Source organism: Cupressus sempervirens, chromosome 1, assembly GCF_028749045.1.
Source record: "Cupressus sempervirens isolate cs-2001-9-10 chromosome 1, ASM2874904v1, whole genome shotgun sequence".
Lineage (NCBI taxonomy): Eukaryota > Viridiplantae > Streptophyta > Pinopsida > Cupressales > Cupressaceae > Cupressus > Cupressus sempervirens.
The window spans coordinates 460907387-460918978 of record NC_143118.1 but is presented as its reverse complement, the minus strand read 5'-3'; the positions used below and the strand labels follow the sequence as shown (position 1 = coordinate 460918978).

General features: G+C 36.7%; 1 protein-coding gene and 1 long non-coding RNA gene across 2 annotated transcripts; one reads left to right on the top strand and one right to left on the bottom strand.

Annotated features, from left to right (window-relative positions):
* Positions 1 to 722: 722 nt before the first annotated feature.
* Positions 723 to 1233, top strand: LOC149578297 (uncharacterized). The gene is made up of 2 exons (XR_016356052.1): positions 723 to 851; positions 967 to 1233. It is a non-coding gene; the product is annotated as an uncharacterized LOC149578297 (long non-coding RNA).
* Positions 1234 to 8769: 7536 nt separating this feature from the next.
* On the bottom strand, positions 8770 to 9825 carry LOC149578296 (uncharacterized). Its single transcript, XM_089828118.1, has one exon. It carries the CDS (start codon positions 9580 to 9582, stop codon positions 9004 to 9006), a length of 579 nt encoding a protein of 192 aa, XP_089684244.1. The 5' UTR covers positions 9583 to 9825; the 3' UTR covers positions 8770 to 9003.
* Between the last annotated feature and the right edge of the window lie 1767 nt (positions 9826 to 11592).

Below are 11592 nucleotides of genomic sequence, written 5' to 3'. Positions count from 1 at the left end.
CATGATGTCACAGTTTGCACTCATCAAACTGCTGAGGCAAAACACACTTGTTTAGTGGCATTAGAAAAAATTGAACAAGACAAGTTGAATAGGAAAATGCAACTTGAAGGGTTAAGAGGTATTGGCTCCCGTGCTCCCACATCCGCAACCGCATCTACATTTGCATCTGCATCAGCTTCCACATCCATAGGTTGTGTTGGAGAGGGTTCTTCCAGGCCTCATTTTCATCTTAGTGCTAGTGCTCATGCGAGTGTTAGTGCCAGTGGTAGTCGGTCTTATACTGAGACAGAGTCCAACACCAACTTATTGCGGCCTAGAGTGCGAAAAAACAGAATGGATAGTTACTTTGTGCCCCGCACTACTGTTGGCTCCCAACCCACGCTTGAGGGCATGGGTTTGAACAAGGAGATTCATGATGCTGCCAGAAAAGAGATTTGCAAATTCTGGTACTTTTGCAACATTCCATTTATTGCAGCTAGGTAATTGATTCTTTTTTCTTTGTTATCTTTAAAGTTAAAGTTAAAAGTAAAAGTAAAACTTTAATTATATCTACTTGTTTTATGATTTGAGTTTTTGACATCTAAATTTCTAGTCAATATCATTATCTATTTGTGACAGGGCTCCTCATTGGCAGAACATGATAAATGCAGTTGCCATTTGTGGTCCGGGGTTTAAAGCCCCAACTGAGGCTAAGTTGAGTGGATACCTCCTGGATGAAATGGTTGAGGATATGAAGCATGAGCTTGAGGACAACCGAAAGGAGTGAATTGAAAAGGGTTGCACCATCATGACTGATGGTTGGACAAATAGGAGGGGAAGAACACTCCTCAATTTTCTTGTATCCTGTGGAGGTGATTGATCATTCTACTTTCCTACATACATAATTTTGAATCGTGATTGACTATTTCAAATTTTGATTTGTTGATTGCTAATAGTAATTATAATTCGTTGTTTTGTTACTTGAAGGATATACCATGTTCCTCAAATCCATTGATGCTTCTGCTCATGTAAAAAACGCCACATACTTATGTGAGGTTATTGAGGAAGTTATAGCAGAGGTGGGGGAACAACATGTGGTGCAAGTGGTGACGGATAATGCAGCAAGTTATGTTGCTGCAGGTAAACTTTTAACTTTTCAAGTTTTGAAAATAAATTTATTTGAATTTTGAACTTTTTCTAATTCTAACTTAGAATTTCTAAGTTTCCTAAGTTCTAACATGTTTGAAATTTGAATTTCTAATTAACTTAAAATTGTTGTAGGTAAACTTTTGATGGAGAGGCACCCCACCATATTTTGGTCCCCTTGTGCGGCACACTGCATTGACCTCATGTTGGAGGAAATTGGCAAACTTGAGTAGGTCAAGTCATGTGTGGAAAGGGCAAAAAACATATGCAAGTTTATTTATAATCATTCATTTGTCCTTAGCACAATGAGGAAGTACACAAGAAACAAAGAGTTAGCTCGTCCGGGGATCACAAGGTTTGCCTTGAATTTCATCACCTTGCAGTCCTTGTTGACATCAAGGGATGATTTGAGGAGCATGTTTGTTGGGCGGGAGTGGATTTCATCTTCCTATGCTACGACCACTGCAGGGATAGATGTGTTGGATTGCATATTTGATGATGATGGTTTTTGGAAACCTGCTAGAGAAATCCTTAAGGTAAATTTATTGCAATTTAACATTTAATATTTTACAGTTTACTATGCCAATTGTTTAATGATTTAGTTTTACCTTAAGTTATATTATTGAATTATTCTATATTTAAGTTGTGACTCAAATTTTTGTTTTACTTTATATGTAGGCCACTGAGCCCCTTGTATCTCTCCTACGAACTGTTGATGGAGAGAAGCCCTCTATGGGCTACATATATGAGGGCATGGATAGGGCCAAGGAGGCCATTAGAGCCCAGTATGAAGGAGTGTAAGAGAAGTATGCCCCTATTTGGGACATCATTGATATGGTAGAATCAGCTCCATAGACCCATCCATGCAGCAGCTTACTTTTTGAATCCGACATTTCGTTTCCATCCTGACTTCAAGGCAGATGAGGAGGTTCTCACCGAATTATATACAGTGGTCCAGAGGTTGAGTACTGATGAGGATAGCAGTGCTACAATTATTGAGCTTGATAAGTTCAATAATAAAGAAGGGCCACTTTTCTCTAGCAGGATGGCCATAGATGCTCGAGAAATAATACAGCCAAGTAAAAATTAAATAATATATTCAATATTCATCAATCTAGATTCTAAACTTAAAGTTGATTATGTAATTTTAGAGTTAACTTGTAATTTGTAATTTGTAAATGAGACTAATTGTTTTTATTTTCCCTTATTTCAGATAGATGGTGGCAAATGTTTGGGGCCACAACCCCAAAACTTCAAAAAATTGCCATCCGTATTCTGAGTCAGCCAAGCAGCGCTTTTGGATGTGAGCGCAGTTGGTCCATGTTCGAGCACATCCACTCGAAGAGGAGAAACAGGTTGACAGTGCAGAAGTTGAATGATCTTGTCTTTGTTCATTACAACCTCCATCTTAGGATCAGACAGATTTTGGGCACCGACTCCTCTCCGATCATTCTAGAGGAGATTGATCCAGAATCAGAGTGGCTCACAGAGGTTGTGGATCCAGTCTTCACTGAGGAAGACCATGCGTGGATTGACCAGGTGGATATAGAGGCTGAGGCATCTAGAGCACATTCTTCAGGCATTCGTAGACGCACAGACACAGGCCCTAGCGACATTCATGAGCCCATCTTACATGCGGAAGATATGGCTCGGCAATCCTCTAGGACCTACATTAGACGCCTTGCTACTAGGCAGACTGGATACTCAAAGGTTGAGGCTGAGGCTGCAGCCGAACTTGAGGATGGTGTTGAGGATGATGATGACTATGAGCCTGAGGCTTGCGCTGGAGCCTTGCTTTTATATTTTGTTTACAAATATTGATACTGAATCATTGATAGACATATGTTTCAAACTTTCATGGATCTTCATCTTAGATTCTTACACACATTTATGATTTGATGTCTTATGGATCATCTTACATACATTCTATGATTTAAATCATTATGATCATTTGATTTCTATTTACTTCAGCTAGCCTACAATTTACATTTTAAAAAACATAGTTACGTATGTGATGGATTTTATGTTCCATGTTTATGTATGTTAAGTTTTAACTTCTATTTGATGATGTTATAGTGTGTTTAAGTTATATTCAATAAAGGGTGCATGAAATAAGTTTTAAATTGTTAAAATCTTTAAATTTAAAGGGTTTTTTCAAATTTGCCGATTCATTGCCGATTCACGATTCGATTCGGCCTTGCCGATTCCGATCCGATTCCGATTCACATTACTTTGTTTTTGGCCCACTTTATAATATTAAATTGACCCTTTATAATTTGAATCCATGCTCTCAAAGTCAATTTTAATATTATATGAATATGTCCTAAAATATTGTAATGTCCCAAAAAGGGGACATTACAATATCCCAACTTTACTCACGAAGAGGCCGCCAATTGGTTCAAGTCATCAATGAGCCTCAGTGTTTTCTGGTATTTTGCATTTTGGAGGGTTTTTGGTTTTCAATGTATCTCATATATTGGGGTCTGATTGGGTTGGGGTGATGGTGTTTTATAGATGAATCATCCATGTAATGGTGTCATGGTGGGTTGGGGATGATGGTTTTTGATGGTTTCTTTGAACAGCCATAACCTCGCTTTACAGCTATATATAATCTCTTTGTGATATTAATACAAACACTTTAATTATCGATCAAAAGAAAAAAATGAAATGTTGTAAACTTGTTAAGGTTCTATAATATTTAAATGGCATGCTTTATCCACAATTTCCAAAGTTCCACAAGAATGCATCCTCTTTGATTTGGGCTTGTACCCATCCCAGGGACGAAACAGGGACAAATTTTTGTCGTCCCCAAAGCTGTCCCCTTTTTGCCAAATTTGGAAACGTCCCCGAAACGGCAATTTTTGTTGGGTAGGAAACTTGGGGACGGCCAGCAATACCGAGAATGGCTTTGCCATCCCCCAGCCGTCCCCAACACTGCTGGCCATCCCCTTTTGTCCAGCTACTCGGATAAAGGCAAAACACTAAATTTTTGCTTTTTGTGCAGTCCCATAGTTGTCTTAAAAACATAATAAAAAAATGCAAACCATATTTGTCCATTAAAACACTAAAACACTAACTCTTCTAAGAGGAAGATATGACATAGTTGCTAAGAGGAAGAAAAATAGCATAGGGCAACAGCAGCAGCAGCGAGGAAAGATTGCATTTAGTATTTACTACTTACTATTTTAGTTGGACTTCTTTTGATTCCATTCTGATTTCATGCATAATACTTTAAGCCTTTAGGCATTTTGATTTTTTCTATATATGTATGTGGTATTGTTATAAATTATAATGGAAGTACGTAGTATTTGTCATTTGATAATTTTCCATGTATTGATCTTCTTAAATGTCTATGGTAAATGGTTTATCAATGTTATGATATGCATACTTGAATTCTATCTCTCTATATAAAAAAATCCCCTATGTTTTTAATCGTCGTCCCCTAAGGTCCCGTCCCCTAAATTTTGGCTTTGACCGTCCCCGTACCGGGAACATGTCCCTGTCCCCTAAAACATCTCCGTCCTGAAAACTCCGTGGAGCATAGATATTGTCATATGAATGACATGTATATTTGCAAATTTCCTTCCATATTTTAAAATTTTCCTATATGTTATGTAGCCGCACACCCCCACCCCACCGTCCCCAATTCTGGCCAAAAAAAATTTGCTGTCCCCGAAACCTGTCCCGATCCTAGAAACTCAAGGTACCCATATTTTGCCTATGTCTATAAAGCTCCATGTAAAACTTGTAAAAACTCGCCAAGCAAAAAGCAAAAAAGAGTACTCGACAACTTGGAGAGTACTCGCACAGTTTGCAAACTATGATTCATAGTGGAAAACTTAAGGAACATTTCTTTCCTCCTAGTAAGATTTTTGGAATCGACAGTGGACATTAGATGGGGCAGTGACTTTTTTTCACAGAAGAAAAAATAGCACTCTTGTCTAATTCAGGACATTGAACAAGTATTTCATTTGTTTTCATAGGTGTTCCAACTTATTTTGCTTAAAAATTTGGGAGGGTTCATGGATTTGGTCAGCCTCTTGTACAGCCTTGTCATTTTTTCTTTATTTAAATTAGGTTTTGTTTATAGCGGCGAAGGGGAGCACTGGGCTGATAGAAAAGAAAAGAAAGAAGTTGCTGGTACTTTTCTCTGTCAGAGGTAGCCTAAGAGTCAACAATTTTTGGTAAATAGGGAGAGCCAGTTTTCTGTGTGCAAAGAATTTAAGTCCTTAGCAATCGTTGGTGTAAAGTCATTTGGGATAGTGACGCAAGAGTCTACAACGCAATGGTAAATTGTGAGCCTCTCATTAGGGAGGTCTTGGGATTGCATCTTATCAAGATTAACACATAATAATAATTGATCTTAACAACAATAATAAATGAATAATAAATAATCTAGGCTTCGGCCAACTACCTATAAAAAAAAGTCATTTGGGATGGTAGTATTTTGGTGGAGTTTGGAAGAAAAAAGTGTGTTCATATTATTGTAAGAGGAAGTGTGAGTTGGGGTGAGCACTCTCTAGGGGGTGTTTTATTGGTTATGTTTTCTCTTCAGTTTATTTAGTCGTGTTGTAGGAACGGGGGTGGATATTAAAACAATATGAGTATTGGTGCCGGGAGCTAACAGTCTAACAAATACATGCAGCAGTATTACTGCAAATATCTATTAATCTTTTATTTTATATAATCTTTTATTTTATATAATCTTTATTTAGTTTTTGATACTCTGATCTTGTAATCTAATCAACAAACCTTCACTGGGGTCTCGATACTTGTTAACAGTAATATAAAAAATAATGTGCAAGCTTCAGCAATGCTCTCAGACAATTGTCCCAAAAAGTGTTCATCTCCAGAACGGGCTCAAGTTTTTTTCCTCTGGCACTCTTACCTCATGTGCCCAACCATAGATTGTGGTCCATAGTTTGTGGTCCATGGCTTCATGTGACGGCATTCAAGTGACAGATGAAAATAATACAGCAAAGGTCCATCCAGTTTGCCCTGGGGTATCATGTGCAACACACAGAAATAAGCTTTCTGCTTTCAGCTAGAATTATAGGGTACTGAGAATGCTTCTACAGGAGAATCACCTTATCATTAATTGACTCGATGGGAAACCTCACAAAATTGGGCATGTGACCTTCAGATAATGCAGCTAGGGGCGAGGTCTTTCCCATTAGGATTTTGAATAAGAAGTTTTGGAGGATGAAGTGGCAAATAGAGCACACACTTTGATCCTCAGCTTTCACAACTTCTGGCCACCTGACTGAGCTTAGCCTTTCCTTGAGGATGAAATCTTCAATGGTCCTTGTGCCAAGGGTTTCTTCCTAATGATCTCATCTGTGGTTCCATTGTGAAAAGGAACCTCGTGCTCCTGAAAAGAAATAGGTATTGGGCAAAAGCCTGCCTTTGTCTGAAAGCACGGTATGCAGAATCCAACTCACTCACAGAGACTTCCTCAATTTTTACTGTTTGCATTAAGCTCCCTATTCTTCTGCTTCACTTTTGGGGTATTCAGTCTTTTTTGAATTGCAAATGCCATTGTGAGATTTATTGTGGTTCCAAAAACGTCATGGCTTGGATCTACATTCAGCTTTGATTACATTACTGAGGAGATGGTTACTAGATCAACAGAAAATACTCAAGGGAGTGGCAGGAAACTTTTGCCTTCAGTCAAGAAAACAAACCTGTAATGATGTCTACTTGGTGAAAAGTCATGGACTTGAGCCTTCAAGATATTATTTTAATTTAGAGTGATAAATCCAAGGATATGCGTCCCCAAAACCTGAGGATAAGATGTTTGCAAAGCCTCAATTTGCTTTTGTGTCTACTGTGGCACCAAGTACTGACTCGGTCCCTTTAGGAGCCAAGTCTGCTTCCCCTGGGACTCTGAGGGGGAAGATCAGAGAAAGAAACCATCACTGCTGAGTTATCCAAAGTGGAACTCTGGCCACGAACATAATGATTCTTCAGAACTCAAGTCAAATCATTGGACAGAACAGATAAGGTTCAATGCATGATGACCATCCACTACCATGTTAATGTTAACGCTTGGTAGCTGCAGGAGATACCTGCATACCTGCGATTGCATCAGCATTATATTTGAGATATTTTCTGCTGCATTATCTAATCCTTTAATATGATGAGGCTGCAAAGAGTTCAATTATGAGTAATCTTTCATTTGAAAAGACACGTCTTTTGAAGATAATGAGTAGTCTTCAGCGTTAGCTAATGAAGAGATCGTGCGTGGACATTGAAAACTCAAAGACATTGAAGAGTCAAGACAATGAAAGGTCAAGATAACAAAGGGGTCTTCACTTTGTAAAGGCAAGATAATGAAGGGGTCAAAACAATTTAATATATTCTTCAGGAGTAATTCATAGGATATAGAGACTGATATTGAGTTTCTGAATATAACTTCAGTTTTGAGCCTGATGTTTGGGCTTATCGTATTTCAGACTTCCTGATTATTTAATAAAAGTAATTTCATTGTGTGGCTGGGTTTCCTTCTCTCATGTTAGAGGGTTTTCCCAGAAATTATGTTGTGCTTATTGTTCTTTATTCCGTCATGTTTTGTTGCTTATTTGATTCCTATCTTAAAACATTGACAGTTAAGAAGGGGCAGCGGATCTTTTGAGCTAGAGTGATTTATGTTTATGACATTACAATGTTTTATTTCCCCTCTATAAAAGTTATAGAAGACAATTCTGATTTTGCTTATAACTTTTTATACAAAGGGAGAAGGCTCCACGTCCTTCATTCATTAGTTTAAAAGAAAGATTGAACAAAAAATATAAAATGTCATGGCACAGTTTTACAATTGGGCAAAAAGTAATTTATTTACCATTCAGGCAAGGATATAAATTAAATAACAGAGCTTTCATCACACAATTGAACAATATTTAACTAAAATAAGGACAACCTATTGACTATTACATTAGCTTTCTCATTACTCAAATGCAACCTCTGGCTATAATATCCTGACTTTCTGTGAAGAAAATGCTTCCACACAAACCAATCTGCATAGACCTTTACAACTAACCATGACAAACCAAAATCACATATCTCAATATCCAAATGCAACCGCTGGTTATAGTATCCCGATTGACGGTGACAAAAATGCTCCCATGCAAACCAATCTCAATAGACCCCACTTACAACTAACCATAACAAATTAAAACCACATTTCTCATTATCCAAATGCAACCCCGCTAGTTATAATATCCTGACTGATAGTGAAAACCAATCTCCGTAGACCCCATTACTAACCATGACAAAATAAAACCACCTTCACATTTTGTTATGAAATAAATGAAACGCCAATTTGTCTTTGCCACAATCACATGAAAGGAAAACCTTTTCTCATCCCACTTTTTTCAAAACTCTGAACCCCATTATTTAACAGTTATGTTTTCAACAGCCTAAACCCAAGACTATATGTAAACACTGATTTATCCCAAAATAACACAATAACCTAAGTACTTTGGCAAAAACTGAAGCCCTACACTTCATCAACAGATTGTTGTACAGAACTCCAAATGCACAATAATTTATTCCTTTATAAACTCCAAATCTCAAACAGAAAACGATTGCTTTTCAAAACTCCTAACCATACAGAAAGTATTCAGCTTTCCAAAACTCTGAACATTAAGAAAACAAACAAATAATTGATACTAATAAAAATCAAAAAAATTGAAGCTCCACAGTTCAACTCTAGACCCCAGAATTTATCATTGATTTTGAAAAGAGAGAAGGAAAAACTAAATAAAATCTTAAATTCATATAAACAGCAGTTTTTCTTTCAAAGTCATAAGAATGAGCAAATAATCTATTTGAAATTACTCGACTTCGTTATCGACTTAAGAATCAAAGCGAGCAGCTTCACCTTAATGATCCGGCACTCATATTCCTGCACAAAATCCTGGCATTGGTTTCATCCTGGTTAGCCCCAATAAGGCCGCCCAACCCCAAGCCCTCGACTCCGCGGGTAGTCTCCTCCATTTCTTTAGCCCTTGCCGGCTGATTAACCTCCTGTGGCTTCTCAAAATAATTCCCATAAACATACTCAGCAGTGTAGCCCTCATCGTCATCGTGCAGCATAATATGGCCGTGCCATTCCCAGATACGGTAAGCAGGATCAGCGCCATCACCGACATAAGCACCAGCAGTTGGCTCCTCGTGAAACCCTACGCAGACCTGGTGGTCGCCTATTGAGACGGCCTGACCTGAATTGGGGCTGAGTTTCTGGGGGCCTTCTCCCTTGAGAATGATCTGCACAATGGCTTTCTCTAACTTTGCCTCTTCTCTCTGAAGTGGGGATTTAGTGTCGTCAGAAATGATGCGATCGCAGGCGTTAGAGATGACAGAGGATGTGTCGAGATAAGGAGGTCGATTTTGAAGCCTGCTAATCATAGTGTTCAGCAGGAGAGTTTCCAAGGAGCTGGGTTCATAATTTGCCATTGGAAGTTTGCAGTCCAATTGATTTCCGAAGCTATAGAGATAAAACCATGGTTTTGTATTGATGGTTGCAGAATGTCTTATTTTGTGGTGGGAACGGGGAGGTCAAAGAGGATCTAAATACTTGAGCGTCACATGTTCTTCCCTCTCGAAAATTCTACTCAACATCAGATCTTCTCTTCTCCCAAATATGGGATGTTGTAATTTCAAAAAAAATTCAGATCTTACAGCTACCCCTCCAAAATATTTTATGCCATAATTTCGATTTATTTATCATTTTCACTTGACAATAAAGGTTTATTTGACAAGTAATCATTCTTAATTTATTCAAGTAGTTTAAAGAATTTATTCTAGTAGTTTTAAATCTATAATATTATTATTAGTTTCTTGGGATAGAGGTTACTTGTGTAAACATAAAATGCATAGTGTCTAGTTGTTGTCAAATTGCAGCAAGGCATATATTTAGATTAGATATTTTACTTGTGAAAATTTTAAATAAAAAGTGTTGTATTGTAATAACATATGTCAAAAATAAAATGTCTATAATACAATTTGGTATTTTACATTATTTTTAGAAATTTAAATGATATACATTAAAAGTGTCTCCAAATAAAGTTAATTGTAGTTCAGTTTGATTACATTTAAGACTTTTTTTTAATACAATTCACTTTTGTTGTGTATGATTCCTATAATATATGGAAGTCAAAGTCTTTCATTTAATAATTTTAATAATCATATTTTTCTTAATTATTATTTGTAAGTGGACAACACACTATCAAAAATTATGAAAATGTAGTGACACGCATGAATGAGTAATGTTTTTGCAATACTAAGACTAAATTATGAAATCATAATAAGAGTAAATGACAAATTAAATGAGCTCCAAAGTTGTAAACATGATAATATTAATCCGATCTATTGACAATAAGATGGTGTTGAATTGTCAACGTTACTAACAGTGACATTGTAACAAACAATTAATACACACACACACACACACACACAAGTGTTTGTCTAAAGAGAACTATACAATGAAATATATAACTATGTTTTATAGATAGTTTGAAAAGACATATTGAACATAAAGATTAAGCACCCAATAGTTTTGGTTTGTTGAAGGGAAGAGTCCATATTGTTTCTTGTTTGTGTCGTCCACTTTTTCCTATAGATATTGTATTGAAATAGGTGTTGTTTATTTTGTATTCAAATAGATAAAATTATAAAAAATGAATGTGTGGATTATTGTAGGTTGTAGGACTTGTTTATGTTGGAAATATAAGATGAGTAACTGAGAGGGGAGGGGTGAATCAGTTACCACTAAAATAAATTCCAGATCCCTTAGATGTTAGTACAAAATAAACTCTGAAAATTGAATACTGTTGATGCTCGGCAAACACACATAAAATGTTGTAACTTGGTAAATATTGAATATGCTCGGTAAGTACTTAACATGCAAATCTTAGATGTTATATATGATTGCCATTATCTTAACTTAGATGCAAGCACATAAAAGAAAATAGCATGAACACATTTGACACTAAGATTTAACATGGAAACCCAATTTGGGAAAAACCAACAATTGCAACTAGTTATTGTTTTCACTCTTCTGAAGTGAGCCTCATTAGGAGCCAACCCTGTTAAAGGTTACAAAACACATTGTTAGGTGTGACCCTATTAGAGGATTTAATCGCCTTGTTAAGAGTGGCCTTGTTAGAGGTCTTTAGACAATTCAACAGAACTGTCATCTTGTTAGAGGTTTTACAAATAGCTATCAAGCCAACTTTGTTAAGAGTTTTATATCACTACTACAATGGTTAGAGAGTAACAATGAGATGAACTAATTTGAATGCAATTGAATTGTTGATTACAGATCTCAATTTTGGCTTTGCTTGATCCTTCCTGATCAAATATATCTTTTCTGCTTCACAATATATTCTACTTATCCTTCTGATTTGCTTAATTACTACATCATTAGATCTTCAAAATCTTCCATGCATTCACTTTTCTTACACA